Below are 18069 nucleotides of genomic sequence, written 5' to 3' on the forward strand. Positions count from 1 at the left end.
GAGGCTGGTAACCAGGGTGGGGGGGATGGCGGAGCGAGCGCCGGAGCCCGAGGCGGAGGCGGAGGCTGAGGCTGAGGCGGGCGCAGGCGGGGAGGCGGCGGCCGAGGAGGGCGCGGCAGGCCGCAAGGCGCGGGGCCGGCCGCGACTCACAGAGTCGGACCGGGCCCGGCGGAGGCTCGAGTCCCGGAAGAAGTACGACGTGCGGCGCGTGTACCTGGGCGAGGCGCACGGACCCTGGGTGGACCTGAGGCGCCGCAGCGGTTGGAGCGACGCCAAGCTCGCCGCCTACCTCATCTCGCTGGAGCGCGGCCAGCGTAGCAGCCGCCACGGGTGAGGGGGCCCTGCCGGAGGGAGGGAGCGAGAGAGGGAGGAGACGCCCCATCCCCGGTTGAGCTTGGCTCCGCCCACACCGGTTTAAGGCCCCGCCCTCGGCACCTGTGAGCCCCACCCAAAGGGCCAAGCCGCCGGCCTGGGTCTCCGGCTGCGGGGACCCCGAGCGCGCCTGGCTCGCGGCTCCGCCTCCCCCAGCCCTCCGACTGCCCAATCCTAGGATTCGCCCAGCCTCTTGGCCCGCCTTCTGGGCGCTTGTTCCCGCCCGGTAGAACTCTGGCTGCCCAATCTCCGCACTGGCCCCACCTCCTGGCATTCTAACTATCCAATCCTTGTAGTGGCGGCTCCGCCCCCTGAGGTCTTCCTCGGATTCTAGGTCCCGCCTGTGCCCTGGGTAACCACAGATCCTTCAAAGCCCCCATACCTGCCCTAGGACTCTGACTAGACACTCTGGGGCATGAGGCTCTAGTGCCCCAATGGGACTGCATATGGCCCTATTCCCACAACCCCAGGCCCCGTACACCTGGGACCGGTAAAGGTCCTGCCTCCTAGGGAGCAACTCAGCCCGGGGTCGCTCAGGGGAAGAGGAAGCTCCGAGTTAGCTGCTAAAGCAGAGGACAGAAGCTTTTGCAAAGTCTCAAACTTGAATGGAGTTTTTCCTTCCTGCCTTATAGGTTGATGTGTCAAGTGAGCTAAAATAAGGATCCTCTGGATTTCAGCCTCCCAAAAAACTAGGATTACAGGCATGAGCCACTGGCGCCTGGCAACGTCCGTAATTTTTTTTTAACAGTATAGAAATGACATAAAATAAAAATCATACTATTACATCGAGGCTATGGGGAGTGAGGGTGGGAGCCGGGAGACCAGCTCAATTCCATGAAAAATTGGAAAACAGGCACACCCAGCAGGTCAGGGAGAGGGATCTGGTGGGAGTGATGAAGGAAAGAATGGAAGCAAACAGCAAGGGAGAGCAAGCCAAGTTTGCTGTTCATGGTTTTGGGACTGGCCACTGAAATGAAAGCAAAGCCACCAGGGTTCAGAAAGCTCCAACTGCTGCCATAGATACTAGGCTGGAAGTCAAGAGCTGTGGACTTGGAGGGACATGCAGGGGAGGGAAGGCGGTGTGAGGCAGAAAGCACAGCATGAGCCCTGGACACAGCACTCCCTGTGACCCATGACCTTGTTTAATCCATTTCTTTGTGGGAGGCACTGCTGTTACCCCACTGCACAGATGAGGACAGTGAGGCTCAAAGGGGACCGGACCTTTTATTTTTTGAGATAGGGTCTCACTATGTAGACTATGAACTGGCCCTGAACTCACTGTGTAGCCCATGCTGGCCTCCAACTTGTGGTCCCCCTGCTTCAGCTCCCTAAGTGCGGGGATTACAGGCCTGTACTACCCCACCCAGCTTCCAGAACTCTTGAGGTCTCACAGGCAGTCCTTAGTAAAGCTAAGCCTTTGAACTTGGATCTGGCTGATGTCCAAGACCATCTGCACCACATTGTGGCATTCCCAGTACTCCAGCTGTGGCAGGGCCATGAGTGTGTGGGTGGAGGTAGACTTTGGTGTCTGGACATAGGTTTAAGTGAGGGTCTGAGCAGTTGGGGAACCTTTGAAATGGAGGGTGGAGCCATGAGAGGGCATAGAGGTATTTGGGATGGAGCAAGGTTGAGGGGAGCCACGGGGAAGGACAGACATGGGGCAGGAGGAATGGAAGAGCACAGGGTTCTGCCCTGGGACCAGACTTTGGGTAGGGGACTGAGAATTGTTATAGGCTTGGCAGGAGTCAGTGGGGTGGACAGGTTTGTTGGTTAGAGCCCCGAGACTGGCTGTCAGGGTGTTTGCCTTCCAGCAAGGGCAGGGAGGCCAGCACTGGGGAGGCAACAGATGTCAGGGGAACATTGATAATCGTCATTATCGTTGCTGCTGTTTGCTGAGCTGTGCCTAGGGTCAGCAGCTGCCCTGAGTTGTTTCAATGCACATACGCTCACACTAACCCCATGAGGAAACTGCTGTTAAGATGTCATGCTGCAGATGGGGAAACTGAGGCACAAAGAGACAAGGTCATGTGCCCAAAATCCAGAGCCTACTGCTGCTGGCATAGAAGAAGAAGGCAAGGCAGCAGCTCAGGTGGGGTGACAGAAAGGGAGAGGGATCCTCCAGCAAGTCAGAGAGGTGACTCTAGAACAACCTGTGCTCAGTCTGTGTGACAGCAGGGTGGCCCACATGCCTGGCAGGAGTCCATGAAGAATCCTCAGCTGTGCCCTGGGCCCCCTGAGGTCTTGGAACATACAGTCAGGGCCACAGCCAGAGTGGAAAGGTAGAGAGGCAGGTGGGCCTGATATCCAGGTCATCTGGGCCCTAGAGGACAGCACCTCATGGAGCAGGCAGTGAGAGGGTGGGCAGAGTCCCCAGCAAAGCCCGCCGTCCAGGGTGGGTTTCACACTTCTGCCAGCACTTGGCAGGGCAGCAGGGCTTCTAAGGCCGGCTCTATGTGTTTCCTGTAGCTGCAAAGCAAGTACCCAAAAGACATGCACATCTATCATCCCTTGTCTCTGTGGGTCAGGAACTGGCACACTTGTGCTGGCTCCTCCGCTCAGTGTCCCAGAGGTTGAAATCAAGGCCTCAGCCACCTCTGCTTCATCTGGTAGTGTACTAGGAACACATCGCCCTTCAGCATGCTAGTAGAATTCATTTATTCTTAGTTGTGGGATTGAGGTCCCTGCTGTTACACTGGCTATTGGGTGGGATTGCTCTTGGTCCTAGAGGTCACTCTCAGGTCCTGGTTGTATTGTGTCTCCATGGGCTTCTCCATGTTCCTTGTTTCCTATTGTTGACTGCAAGCCAGGATCAGTACCTTTTTTTTTTTTAGTGAGACTGGTGCTTGAAATTCAAGTACCTACACTTGAGCTACTCCATCAGCCCTTTTTTGTGTTGTTCCCAGGCTGGCTTTGAACCGAGATCCTCTTTATCTCTCCTTCCTGAGTAGTTGGGATTACAGGGATTACAGACACGAGCCACCAGCACCTGGCAGCCAGTCCCTTTTTTAACACAGTGTAAATAGCATGTACATCGTGTTGTGCTGTATTATTTAGAGAATACTAAGAAGAAAAAAGGTATATATGATTTTTTCAGTATTTTTCATACATGGTTAGTGGAACCCATGAATGTGGGTGTACGGAGTGAGTGGGTTTCAGGAGATGGGAATCATGGGGGCCTCTTAAAATTCTGCCTGCCACACCGACTTTCCCTATCTTCTTTCTACTTCTCCATTCCCTGACTGTGGGGCCCAGGACAGATGGCCTCACAGGTCTGTGCCTCAGTTTCCCTCTCTGCGAGATAAGTAATGATAGCAGACCTCCCTGGAGTAGACAGCCCCAGCCAAGGGCCTGCTGACACACCACCAGAGGCAGGCAGCTAAACAGAAGCTCAAGTTCTACCCCAGAGCCAGACAAGTTGCTATTGTTACTTATCATCAGTATCATTACTTATCATCAGTCAGGACTCGGACCCAACCTTGGCCCTGAACTCACCCTCGCTGCCTCTATCTGTTGCAGGAAGCCTTGGGAGCAAGTCCCCAAAAAGTCAAAGTGGAAGAAACGTAAGTGGTGCCCACTGCAGCCTGAGGGAGAGGGGGGATAGTGGAAATGCAGAAAGAAAGCCAGACCCAGAGAGGCTGAGGCACAGTTGGAAGGTGGCCAAGCCAGACCCCAACCCCCCAACCCTAGGTCAGTACTTGCCTTAGTTCTTCTGCTGCCCTGCTTCCCTGTGTGGAGCCAAGTAGAGGGAATGGCTTATACAAAAACCCAAGGGTGGGTTGTGGGCCAGTCTGGAGCTCAGGTCTCCTGCCCAACAGTTGGTGGAACCTGTGAATGCAGAGGGCAGACTGTATAGAGAGTGGATCCCAGGAGGTGGGAATCATGGGGCCCTCTTAGAGTTCCACCTGCCAAAGTGGCTTCCCATTCCCTTTCTCCTTCTCTGGTCCCTGAGTCAATACAGGCCCCACCCAGCATGGCCACCAAACCCTGCTGAGACCTGCAGCTGTGGGTCTCTACAGGTCCTGCAGGAGGAAGGCCAGGAGTTAAGGGAGACCACCTGGTGGCAGCAAGCCCCACCCCCTCTGTTCTCTCAAGGTGAAACCAGCTAAGACCTTGATCCTGGAATCCCAAAGGGATAGGGACTACCTGGCTGGAGAGGCAGCTGCTGGTGATGTCTCTGTTGTCCTGTGGTTACCACTAGGTTGGAGACCCTGGGCATAGTTCCAAGTCCCAAGAACCTCTTCTGGGTCCCTTCCTCATCTCACAGCCCTGAAGGTGAGAGACACACCTCCATCCAAATTGGCCAAGGGACCTGGACCATCAAACTAGTCAAGGTTCCAGCCTGTCTGTGCCATGTCGATGACTTTGCTCCCTTCCTCCTCCCAGGCAGCTCTCAGGGATGGAATCCTTATTCTCTCCTGGAGGCAACCAGGGTTCAGAGAGGTTGAGTCATTCACCTGAAGCCACCCAGCTAGGAAGTAGCAGAGCCAGGGTTTGAACCCAGAAGTCTGGTCTAACCATGCCCACTCCTTGCAGCACCCTCTTCACCCTGCACGTGTTTGTGGATCTCCTGTGCTAGGCCTGATGGGACAAAACCAAGAAATGTCCATGTCTTTGGGGAGCTGACATTCCAGTGGGGGAGAGAGACAAGAAATAACCACACACAACATCTGGGTGCCACCAGGAGTCTAGCATGTGCATGGCCCTGGTACCCAGCAGTGTAAACATATAAAAGTTAGCTAGAGTGACCTGGGAAAGGGGTGGCCTCTCAGAAGAGGGCAGACGGGGAGAGACCTGAGTGAAGGTGGAGGGAGTACAACAGTTATCTAGAGGAAGAGTGCACAGCCTAAGCAAAAGTCCCAAGGCGGCCATACCTGGTTCATTTGAGGAACAGCTAGGAGGCTGTGTATCTGGAGGGGAGGGAGGGGGAAAGTGGAAGGAGGTGAGAGAGGAGAGATGACTGGCACATGGTTCATGACCTTGTGGGCCACAGGACTTTGGCTTTTCTCTTTTGAGGTGGGAGCCACCACAGATCCTAAGCAGAAGGAGGTGTCCTAACTTGGTTGTTCCCAGGTGCCCTCTGGCGGCTGTGGGGAGGCAGTGAGGGCAAGAGCCAGGAATAAGTCCCCAGGGACTGTATGGGTCTAGGTGAGAAGTATTGATGAAAACTGTAACAATTATTGCATACCTGGAGCCAGATGAACTCAGGCAATGAGAACAACCTTTCGGCAGTCCCTGTATCTCTAGTGCGTGTCTCCTCTTCTGTAAACTGAGTGCAACGCTCGGGAGGGCTGCCAGTCTTGGTGTCCCCAAGGAGCAGAACAGTGCCCCTCACACCGACCCCAGTTCTGTATTCACAGGGCGGCGACGCAATGTGAACTGCCTGAAGAATGTGGTGATTTGGTATGAGGACCACAAGCACCGCTGCCCATACGAACCACACCTGGCTGAGCTGGATCCCACCTTCGGCCTGTATACCACAGCCGTATGGCAGTGTGAAGCAGGCCACCGCTACTTCCAGGACCTGCACTCACCCCTGAAGCCCCTCAGTGACTCAGAGCCTGACAGTGACAAAGGTGGGGCCACAGGGCAAAGATGGCAGGGGGCCATTGGGATTGTGGGCTCTGCAGTCCCACCTGGGTGATCAGCCTGGGTTACCGCCAGCCTCAGGTCAGCATTGCAAACATAACAGCCACCACAATGGCAATGGGACAGTGGCCTGGCTGAGCCCTTGTGGAGCTGGGTAGGAGCAGCTATGTTACCTAGCCGCAGATAGGGAACAGGGCTGGGTGCTGGGTGCTCAGCAGTGGAAAACTTCCCTGCTGCCCTCCAACACTTTTTTAATTTTCTCTGGCTCTTTTTCAGGCCTGACACTCCCAGCTCATCTCTGTCCCTCTGTCTTGCCTCTTTCCTCACTTCCTTTTCCCTTTCTGAGCTGTGTCTCTTTCCCCTTGTTTTTTCTTGGCAGCACTAGAGTTTGAATTCTGGGCCTTACACTTGTTCTCACTACTTGAGCCACTCCATCAGCTCTTTTTTTTGTGATGGGTTTTTTTCCAGATAGGGTTTCACGAATTACTTGCCCAGGGCTGGCTTTCAACCATTACCATCCTGATCTCTGTTACTGGTGACATGAGCCACCAGTGCCCAGCTCTTTTGTGTGTGTGTGTATGTGTGTGTGTGTATGTATGTGTGTGTGTGTGTGTGTGTGTGTGTGTGTGTGTGTGTGTTGCTTGGGATGGAGCCCAGAGCTAAGCCAGTACTCTACCACTGAGCTATATCCCCAGCCCTTGCTATTTTGTTGTTGTTGTGGTGGTACTGGGACTTGAACTCATTATTACACCTTGACCCACTCTATCAGCCCTTTTTTTTGTGATTTTTTTTCAAGATAGGGTCTCGAGAATTATTTGCCCAGGCTGGCTTCAAACCATGATCCTCTTGATCTCTATCTCCTGAATAGCTAGGATTATAGGAGTGAGCCACTGGCACACAGCATACCCTTGCTTTTTCTGAGATAGGGTATTACTGTGTGGCCCAGGCTGGCCTGGGACTCTAGTTCCTCCTGCTTCAGCCTCCCAAGACCACTGGGATTAAGATCATGTCACCACCACACCCAGCTTTTTTCCCTTTCTTGATCTTATGTTTCTTCCTCCTCTGACTTTCTCCTGTCTCCTTCCTTCTTTTCCCCTTCTTCCTCCCTCCCTGTCTTACTGTGCCTGCCCCTTTCCCTTCATTCTGAATTCTACACTGGTCACCCTGGGCTGACTGCCCACTAAGGGCTGAGAGGGACTCTTGAGGAGTCCTGGGGAGCTCAGGACATGGAGTGGGGTAGGCAGAAAGAGCACTGCCTGCTGCCTCAGGGACTTGGCATGGTTGAAATGGAATGAGTGTGGGGCCCACTGCCAGGGCTGAGTGTTGGGTCAGTAACCAGGGCTGAGCCCTCGCTGGCAGTCATCATGGAACAGGTGGCATCCCAGCTGGCCGAGGGGAAGCCGGGGGCGAGAGATGTTCCTGGGGGCACCCACGCCTACGGCCAACCCACTGGGCATCGGCCAGGCTCCCAGCAGACAGATGTCCTATATTTCATGACAGCAGCCTGCCCTCATCTGCCTGTCACTACCCCTTACTGGGCCCCCCTCCAGGGCCTGTCCAGATTCACCTTGAATCTCCCCCAAAACCCTGGCATTAGTTCCACATTATGATGAGGAACCCTTGGCCTCAGGAGGAGCAGAACTGGCCTGTCTAATGACCAGTCAGGCTGGGATGACCATGATACCCAGAGGATCTTCCTGTTCCCCAAACCAAATTTGACCTGTAGATCTAGGAATGAGCACTGTGATCCATTAGCCATGTCCGTTAGAGGCGAAGGTGAAGGAAGTGGCCTTGTTCCTATGTCAGCCCTGTTTCCTTACCTGTGCTGTGCCTGGGGTGGCCGTCACCTCTTGGAGTCAGCCATGGACCTCCTGCTGTAGGAGACCAGGGGAACACAGCTGTGTCTGTCACTAGCATTTTTATTACCTGGAAAGAAGTAATCTGGTGTCAGCCTTAATAGTTGCACTCAAAAGTCCAGTGGAGCCAGGAACCAGTGGCTCACGCCTATAATCCTGGCTACTCAGGAGGCAAAGATCAGGAGGATCATGGTTCAAGGCTGGCCTGGACAAATAGTTCCTGAGACTCCATCTCAGAAATACCCAACACATGCATACACACACACACAAGGGCTGTCGGAGTGGCTCAAGTGGTAGAGTACCTGCCTAGCAAAGGTTAAGCCCTGAGTTTAAACTCAGTACAGAAAAAAAAAAGTCTGGTGGATCTAGTTGCATGACCTTGTTGACTGTCCCATCTTCAGGTGGTACCAAGGGCTCAGCCCATCCTACAGATGACAGGACAGTGAGGCATTATGTTGTCAAGAGTGAGCAGCTGATATTGCTTGCCCCAACCCTGCTATGGGCCCATAGCATCTCAATGCCAGTGCAAGTCAGCTTTCTGTTCCTATAACAGATACTTGAGAAAATCCACTTAGAAGGGTTTAGGGCTAGGCATGGTGGTTCAAGCCTCTAATCCCAGCTGAGGCCAGCCCATACAAAAGCATGAAACCCTATTTAAAAAACAAAAGCAAAAAGGAATGGAGGTATGGCTCAAGTGGTAGAAAACCTGCCTATTAAGTGCGAGGTCCTGAGTTCAAACCCCAGAACTGTCAAAAAAGAGAGAAAGGTTTATGTCAGCTCATGTATTTAGAGGTTCCAGTCCACAATCAGGCGGATCCCTTGCTGTTAGGTCTCTGTTGGAGATGTCAGATGGCAATGACACAGTCACATTACACAACAAAATAACCTACCTCATGGGCAGGAAGCAAAAAGAGAGAGCAAGGAGGGGCTTGAGCCCCTCTACCCTTTTCAAGAGCATGTCCCCAATTAGCTTCCATTAGGCCCACCTCCTAAAGGTTCTACCACCACTTAATAATGCCATCTTGGGGATGAGTCCTTTGGGGGTCACCTAGCCAAACTATAGCTATGCCCTGAGGGCATTTAGAGAACCCCTAGTTTGAATCTCCTAGGGTCCTCAGCCCTTTATGTACATATACTTCCTCATTAGATGCCCAGCCCCCTCCCAGGCTGCTGGTACCTTAGTGACCCCCAGACCCAGAGCAGTTGCATGATATGCTGCGCTCACACAGCTGGAAGCTGACACCGATCTGACCTGGTCTGTCTGGGGCCAGAGCACAAGGGTTCCCCAGTGTGCCCCAGCTGTGTCATAAGAGTAATCACAGAGATTCATTTTGCCCATTCCCAGAGTCCCTGTGTGTGGAATTTAGTACCAAATGCCTGGCTAAGATGTTGAGCCCTAACTTTCATCACAGCGTTGGGCTGAGAGTGGTTCATTAACTCAGATGTTTACCCACCATGTCCCAGGCAGCCTTCTCAGCGCTGGGGGCTCTGCCCAGGGACCTCTTCCTTCCTTGTGGATTTATGTTCTGGGGAAAGCAGACAGTAAACAAGATCAGTAAATAAAATAGAGAATACACCGGAAGGTGGGAAGCACTTTGAGGGTCAGGGGGACTGCTTTTAGACGGTGGTTAGGGAAGCCTCCCTGTAAAGGTAGTTGGTGGAGGCTATGATGGAGGTGAGGGAAGAGCCCTTGTGGGTATCTGCGAAAAGAAGGTTCTGGCAGAGGAACAGTGAGGCAAAGGCTCTAGGCAGGGACTGACCCAGGGTCTCTGAGGCAGGGGCAATCATGCGGGGCACATGGCCACAGTGACGGCTTTGCTGCTACACCAAGTGCGTCGCGAAGGGAAGGATGCTGAACCCTCCCCCCCCTCCCTCCCCTCCTCCCTCCCCCCCTCCCTCCAATACTGGAGTTTGAATTCAGGGCTTTGAGCTTGCAAGGGAGGTGCTCTACCACTCCAGCCCAAGAAGGATATTGATTGGAGGGAATGTGGGCTTTGCCATCTGCTAAAGCAGGCACACCCCAGTGCTTGTGATCTTGTAGTTTGTTTTCCATGCACAAAGTCCAGTTCCCCTGACCGCCATTCATCTGGGGACCCAGGTTCTCTCCATCCTGTGGCTCCAGCCTCCTTTGGGGCCTGCTGGCTGGCTGACCAGTGGGAACAGAGATGAAAGTTTGGCCCCTGGGGAACATGTCTACTATCCAGTTTGCTGGAACCAGCCATTGGGTGACACCTATCAAGTGCAAAAGATTCTGGGAGATGTAGTTCACTGGGATGCCAGGAGGAAAAGATGGGTTTGGGAGCAGCTGGCCTGTCTTTCACAGGATGCGATGTACTGGGGGACCAAGGAGAAGGGACTGTACTGCCTCTGTCTTGGAGATGATGGTGCCATGACCAGCAGCTGCAGGGGAGGAAGGAGAAGTAGTTGGGCTGTGAATAGATGAATTTCAGATGCATTGCCAACAAGTTTTGCTGACAGATTGGAAGTATGGGGTGTGGGGAGGAGGGAGTGAGGGAGAGGGAGAGAGAGAGAATGAGAGAGAGAGGAAAACTTTGGCTTGAGTAATGGGAAGGACAGGGCTGCCACCCTCTGAGCCAGGTACACCATGAGAGGCACAGCTCTTTGGAAGGGAAGGTTCAGTGGGAAGAACTCAGTGTTTGGGATCTGAGTCTGATGTCAGTGAAGCCCCATTGGGAGCTGCAGAGGCACCTTCAAGATGAAAGAGTCTATAGAGTTCAACAGGGAGGCCCAGGCTCCCAGTGCACACATGGAGTCACCAGGCCACAGGCTGTAGTAGATCAGTATATAAAAATACGTACACATCGACCCTCTGTATCCACAGTCACATCTACTGGGTCTGCATCCGTATATTTAACCAATCAGGCATCAAAAATATTTGGAAGAAATTGTATCTGTACTGGACACCTACAGACTTTTTTCCTTGTCCTTATTCCAAGAACAATACAGTGTAACTATTTGCACAGCATTTACATTGTATCAGTGTTATAAGTCATCTAGAGATGGTCTAAAGTCTACCCTAGAACGTGTGACAATTCAGTCCTAGAACCAATCCCCTATGAATACCTAGGAACAACGATATTTGGTCTTTGTCCCCAGTTCTTTGTACTAGCTTCTAACACCCTGTGGTTGGAGTGGTTTCATTTAATCATAAGGAACTCTTAGGAACACCCTTGAATCTATGCAAATGAGATGACTTGGGGTGGGGTCCCAAGGTAACTCCTTTGTGCTCACCTAAAAGACCAAACGGGATCAGAGGTGATGATTGTATTGTGTGCCTCGTCCCCCAACCTTTGGGGCCTGGACAGGGGCTGGAGATTGGGTTATAAAACATTTGAACAGTGAGAATTAGAGAGCTTCCAGCTTGGTGGACATGTCAAGTTATCAGCAAAGAGGTGTAAGACCTGTGCCCTGCTCTCTGCCTTGCTCTGTGCATCTTTTTTGTTTAACTGTTGCTGAGTTGTATCATGCATAATAAAGCAGAAATCATAAATAGGTTACACAACTGGGAGCAGGTGGCTCACGCCTGTAATCCTAGCTACTCAAGAGGCAGAGAAACCGGAGGATCACAGTTCAAGGCCAGCTCAGGCAAACAGTTCATGAAACGCTATCTCAAAAATAACCCAGCACAAAAGACAGGGCTGGCAGAGTGGCTCAAATAGTAGAGTGCCTGCCTAGCAAACATGAGGCCCTGAGTTTAAACTTCCAAACCGCCAAACTCCTGAGGTCTGTGAGTCATTCTAGCAATTCTGGAGCTGAGGGAGGAGTCTCCAATTTACAGCTGGTTGGTCAGACATGCAGGGTGGCCTGGGAATTGCATCTGGCACCTGAGGTGAGGGTAATCTTGTGATAGAGCTCTTCAATGTGGGATTTGAGGCTAACTCAGGTAGAGAGTGTCAGAACTGTATTGACCTGGTGGAATGACAGTAATTGAAATGGATCCAGTGGATGTGGAGAATCTGAGTGAGAGAGTGGGTTTTTTTTTTAATTATTTGCATTACTGGGGCTTGAACTCAAGGCCTTCACCTTTAGCCACTCCACCAGTCCTATTTTTGTGAAAGGTTTTTCAAGATGGGGGGGGGTCTCACAAACTATTTGCCTGGGCTGGCTTCGAACCACAATCCTCCTGATCTCTGCCTCCTAAGCAGCTAGAATTACATGCATGAGCCACCGGCACCCAGTCAGAGAGTGGAATTTAACACCTTCAGCCTGAGCAGAACCCCAGGGATGAGCTGAGGGCTGAGGCAAGGCCCTGGCCTGAGCTTTGTAGGGCGGTAAGGACCAAGGAGGCCAGGAAAGGTACAGGAATCCAGCATGTAGGCCTGGGGGCCCCAAGAAAAGAGTATCTCAGAAGAGAAGGACAGTCATCCAAGTGAGGTGCCTTGGAGCACTTGGTGGGGGACAGGACTGAGAAGTGCCCACTGTTTTGGCAGTGACAGAGTTATGGTGTCCGGTCCCTGGTGATCTGATTAAATTCAACTGCTACTGCTACTTTCATAACTGTCTCCTTTCTTCCCTCACTGCAGTGGGCAATGGCCTGGTGGCCAGCAGCTCCACTTCATCCAGCTCCAGCTCTGGCTCAGACTCTGAGGAGCCCACTGAGGCCCAGCCTGTCAAGACCTCAGCAGCAGCAGTAGTCACCCCCACCAGCCCAGTGGGCAGCAGTGGGCTCATCACACAGGAAGGCGTGCACATCCCTTTCGACGTCCACCATGTGGAGAGCCTGGCGGAGCAGGGCACCCCACTGTGCCCCAACCCCACAGGCAGTGGGCCTGAAGCCTTGGAGACAGTGGTGTGCGTGCCAGTCCCCATGCAAGTAGGCGCAGGCCCCGGCGCCCTCTTTGAGAATATGCCCCAGGAGGCACTGGGCGAGGTGGTGGCCAGCTGCCCTGTTCCAGGCATGGTGCCGGGCTCCCAGGTGATCATCATTGCCAGCCCGGGATATGACGCCCTCACAGCTGAAGGCATCCACCTCAATGTGGCTGCAGGCAGTGGCACCCCCAGCAGCGGCCTGGGCGAGGAGGTGCCTTGCACCATGATGGAGGGTGTGGCAGCCTATACCCAGACGGAGCCTGAGGGCAGCCAGCCCAGCACCATGGACATCACCTCCATAGCCAGCATCGAGACCAAGAAAGGTCTGGGGGGGCCCCCGCTGTGGCCTCTGGCAGGGGTTGGGAGGGACCCAGGGGAGAGGGAAAGAAGTGGCCCTGGAAATGGGCTCCTCCACGGACCTTAGTCCCCCATGGACACCTGCCCTGTGTCCACCCGTAGAGAAGGAGGACCTGTACATGCTCAAGAAGGAGGAGAAGGAGGAGCCAGTAGCCCCAGAGCTGGCAGAGCTGGCAGAGCTGGCAGCAATGGTGCCTGAGAGCGCAGAGCCCGAGGCAGAGATGGACGGGGAAGAACTGGATGGCAGCGACATGTCAGCTATCATCTACGAGATCCCAAAGGAGCCTGAGAAGTGGGTGCCAGGGTGGATGGGTGGAGGCAAGGGCAAGGAGTGACCTGCATTCCAGGTTTGGTGCCCCGATACTACAGGCCCATTCTTTTGCAGGAGGCGGCGGAGCAAGCGGTCACGAGTTATGGATGCAGATGGCCTGCTTGAGATGTTCCACTGTCCCTACGAGGGCTGCAGCCAGGTCTACGTGGCCCTCAGTAGCTTCCAGGTGAGGCCACCACTCAGGGCATGCTGGCTTGGGGCTGCTGCTGTGTCGGGCTGCCTGTGTGCTGATCTGGACAGTATGGCTCATGGAAGATCCACTGAGTGCTGCTGGCCTGTGGTCTGTCTCCCTGAGCCCACCTCACCCCACCTCACCCCATCTGGTCTCATCAGACCTGGTACTCAGTCCAACAGATCTGGCAGCTCCGACACACTCCCAAAGTCCATCCCAGGCCCCAGGGCCAGAGGCCTGGGAGCACCAGGTCACTGCACCAACAGCACATCATGCCTGTAGTTTGAACCCAAGCCTGGATGGAGTGCCTGAGGGAGGAGGGGGGGTCTCCTCATCCCCACAGCTGTCAGTAGGCCTTCAAATTTACCAAGCCATACTTGCATTAAGCATACATGTATTTAGCTATATATTTAGCACCTGCTGTGTGCCAGGCCATTGTAGTGAGTTGAAGAATAAAAGGACAAAGGAAAGGATGAATCAAGTGCCCATGAATCACAGCACCATGGCAAAGAGCCTGCTGTGGGGCTGACAGCCCTGCCACTGATATCTCTGTGAGATATCAGCCCAACCACAGAGCCTTGAGTGTCCCCATCCATGAATTAGGCTAACAGCTGAACCCTTCCTAGAGTTAACTGGTGTTCCAGCCCAGAGCCTGGCACACAGCAGGAGTCTCCAGTCTGGGCAAGGGCCCCCCTCCTCCAACCTAGTCTGGCTCCAGCCTATGTTCCAACTGCCCTTGAGTGTCCTACCTTCAGGAGCCCTTCAGGTGGGTGCAAAGCACCCACTTCTGCTCCTCTCGTCCCCAGAACCATGTCAACCTCGTGCACCGGAAAGGGAAGACCAAAGTGTGCCCTCACCCTGGCTGCGGCAAGAAGTTCTATTTATCCAACCATCTGCGACGACACATGATCATCCATTCAGGTCAGGCCCTGCCAGCTGGGGCCATGGGCAGGGGCCTGGAGGCCAGGGCTGGGGCAGGCAGGGACAAACCCTGGCACTTGCCAGGTATGGAAGAACATGCCCGTGATCCCAGCACTGTGGAGGTGGAGGAACGGGAATCTTGAGTTGGAGGCCAGCCTAGACCACATAACGAGACTTGATACCTCAAAACACAAGTACAACACACAAACACAAACAAAAAAGCAACCATTACAGAAATACTGCATGCTAACAGTTACACTTCACCTCCTATATGTCCTATAGAAGCACCTGGGGCCCCCCAGGCCACAGGAAAGGGGAGAGCTGGGCAGGGGAGTCAGTGGACTTGAGACTGGGCTTCATTGGCCACTCCCTGGTAGAGAAGTGGGTCTTCCAAGTGGGTCGGGGCCAGGGAGAGAAGCAGGTGGTACAACTCTGAAGGCCAGAGCTTCGATTTTTCGAGAAGCAGAACTGTGGGTTTTCATATGAAATCGCCCAGAGTGCAGAGATGAGGGAAAATTCAGCCCCATCTTGTCTTGGCAGTTGGCACCTTGTGCCCCTCAGGGAACCAAGCTCAAATCCCAGCCCTGCTTGGTCGCATAGCTTGGCAGTGAGCTGCCACTTCATATCTGCTGTCATTGAATTACCCTTTGGGAGGATGAGGGGAGGTGGGCTTGCACCTGGAAGACGCCTGGAGACTAGCCCGCCCCCACAGCTCCCTGCTTAACTGCGTCTCCTCCCTCAGGTGTTCGTGAGTTCACCTGCGAGACCTGCGGCAAGTCCTTCAAGAGGAAGAACCACCTGGAGGTGCATAGACGCACGCACACTGGCGAGACACCCCTGCAGTAAGCGCGAGGGCGCTGGGAGGGAGGGAATCTGAGCGGTCCCTCGGGCGGGCTCGGAACGCATGCGCCTTGCCTTGTTCCACTGCGCTCCGCCCCCAAGCCGGGCTCCCGCCCTTTGCCCCGCCCTGACCCCGCCCCCGGCGCTGGCCCGCTCCCGGCAGGTGCGAGATCTGCGGCTACCAGTGCCGGCAGCGTGCGTCTCTCAACTGGCACATGAAGAAGCACACGGCCGAGGTGCAGTACAACTTCACGTGCGAGCACTGTGGGAAGCGCTTCGAGAAGCTGGACAGCGTCAAGTTTCACACGCTCAAAAGCCACCCGGACCACAAGCCCACCTGACCCACCCGACCACTGACCACCCTATTTATTCATCCAGTCGGACACCATGTCCAGGCTCTGGGCCCGGACAGCTGCGGGGGCCGCCCGGACCGCAGGCCGGAAGGAGGCGCTCCCGCTCCACCACGTCCCAGGGCTGGGCCCCCTGGGCAGGACCCCACCCCGCCCTGTCCCACCCCATCTCTGGAGCTGTCGCCTGGGGCCGAGCTGCTGGAACTGTGTCGGGAGAGCAGAGTGAGATTAAAGCGTGAGAAAGGAGATGCCCTTCCCTTAGACTTGGATGACATGGGGGCGGGGCCCTTCTTGAGCAAGGCCAGATTCGCGAGATGCCCCGACGTGCCTCACAGTCCCTCGGCCCGGCAGCCCCACACAGCTTCTTTGGTAGCAGGGATGAGGGCTGGAGGCCCACGAGGTCACTGGGCATCTCCCAGGACCCAGAATCCTGATGCCCACTCCTGATGTCTCATGGAATACTCATTCCCACCCTTAGCTCCAGGAGGAGCCGGAGAGATGGGACATCTACAGTTAGTAAGGAGCACCGTGCAGAAAATGGCATGATGTGTTGCTTTGCGGGTGCTGTTTAGGTTAGAGGTCAGGAAGTGTCTCCCAGAGGAGGTGGCATTTGCCCATAGACCAGAATGACGGAGGAGCCATCTCCCTAAGAAAGCTGGGCAGGGCAAATTTCAGGCCAAAAGAACTGCCTGTGCAAAGCCCCGAGGTAGCAGCTCGGCGTGTTCCTAGAACAGGAAGTCGCGGGGGGAGGGGAGTTGGCAGCAGCTGGCCGGCTGCCCTGGCCCTACTTCCCTGAGGAAGATGCTGAGGTCGCCTCCTGTGGCCGAGGAGGGGGAAGGAGGTGCAGCCGCCAGGTGGCGCGCAAGCCGCGTGGGCCTGCTAGCTGCTGGCACGTGACCCAAGGGACCGCAACCGCGAGCGCAGGCACGTGCCCCGGGGAGCCTGTGGCGCCACGCGCATTGGTCCCAGTGGGGCGGCAGTTGTGCCTCAGTTTCCGCGGAGGACTTGGGGGTCCCTCAGCCCGGGGCTGAAGAATCTGCGAGGATAAGCGAGTCCGGCAGCTAAGGCCGCCCCCGCGAGCCCCCTCCCCACCAGCCTAGTTGCCGTCTTTTCTCCCTGCACAGCGGGAGCCGACAGTTCCCATGGGAACTACTGCAGGGTCCGCGCACCCCTTTCGACCGGACAGACGCCGAGAGGAACCCGGGGTGGGGAAAGAGTCACCGTTTGGGGTCCCCAGCGTCTGCAGCCAAATCGCCCCGGTAAGCCCAAGAGGGGCCACCCGGGGACCCGCACTGCCACCGCCCCTATTGCGCGGGCTCCTGTGATTGGGCTGCCCTCTCCTGAGCAAGGCGGCACCCTCTGGTGCGCGCTCTGTCATTGGCTCCGTCTCTAGGGCATCGTCCTACGATTGGTTCTCTCTAGAGCCATTCTTGATTGGTCAAATTAGGCTCTACTCGCTGATGGCAACCTGACAGTCTGGAGCCTACAGGGGCGTACAAAAAGGAAGCTAGGGTGGGGACTGCAACTCTCCGGTTAGGGAGTGTGGGCTACCCGCTCGCACAGCTTTTGGCACTGCAGCCTAGCCGCTGTCTGTGGTGCTGAAGACTCGCTCCGAATCCCCCTCCCACACCAGTGAATCCATGTTTCTGCGGCCTCGCTGCCGCCCCGACGTAAAAATACACGTGCGGTGCGCCCAAACACCGAAGGAAGTGGCGCTGGCCCCGTCGTCTTAGAGAAAGAGGCTAGGTCCTCCTAGCAGATGGCGCATTCCTCTACAGAAAAACAAACCACGAGAAAGCCAGACATTTACCGGCACGCCTGTCCACCTGAATTTTATGGGGTCCGAGAAGTATCTGTGGTTTCTCCGGGCTGCGGGGCTCCAATAAGGATTGTCTAGAACCCTGAGCTCAAACCTTCACCTTCTTCGGAGCAGTGTGGAGTTCCCCTGCCTGAGACGTGCCCGCAGTGCCCGGCTTTCGAATCCCAGAGGTGCCGGCCTAAATCCACAGGGTCTAGTTACCTTCTGCAGGTAGATCAGGACAGGCCTAACCACGTCTACTCTCACGCGTGGTGTTCAGAGGAGGACACCTGTGCTCCCCAAGTCTAGTGACACAGGCGTCTGCCTTTGAAGTTTTGGTTCCTGGTCCCTTTCTAGTCCCCTCAGGGAAAGCGCCTCCAGAAGGTCGTACGTATGGGCCACTGATACCTCTTCCCTGTTTTCACTCCTCCAGATCTTGGTGCTAGACCGAGGGAAGGTGAGCCCTCAATGTCTCCAAGGCAGAAAGACTGCTCAAAAGGGGGTGCCAAGACAGGAAACAAAGTCCGCGCGGGCAGGAGGGCCAGAATCTGGTAACCCGAGCCTCCAGGATGCGCTTTTTAAGGATGCGGGAGTCCAGGCCAGCGCGCGCTCGCTTCCACCTGCCGCGCCGTCGGGAGCCGCGAGGAGGCGGGGCT

The 18069-nt window shown here is 55.1% G+C and overlaps 1 protein-coding gene across 1 annotated transcript; it reads left to right on the top strand.

Annotated features, from left to right (window-relative positions):
• Positions 1–10: 10 nt before the first annotated feature.
• Znf653 (zinc finger protein 653) lies at positions 11–17968 on the top strand. Its single transcript, XM_020173268.2, has 9 exons — positions 11–330; positions 3889–3932; positions 5730–5945; positions 12359–12967; positions 13104–13293; positions 13387–13498; positions 14311–14425; positions 15168–15267; positions 15429–17968. The coding sequence occupies exons 1-9, from the start codon at positions 26–28 to the stop codon at positions 15604–15606; spliced, it is 1869 nt and encodes a 622-aa protein (XP_020028857.2). The 5' UTR covers positions 11–25; the 3' UTR covers positions 15607–17968.
• The last annotated feature ends 101 nt before the right edge of the window (positions 17969–18069 follow it).

This window comes from Castor canadensis, chromosome 14 (assembly GCF_047511655.1).
Source record: "Castor canadensis chromosome 14, mCasCan1.hap1v2, whole genome shotgun sequence".
In the NCBI taxonomy this organism is placed as follows: Eukaryota; Metazoa; Chordata; class Mammalia; order Rodentia; family Castoridae; genus Castor; species Castor canadensis.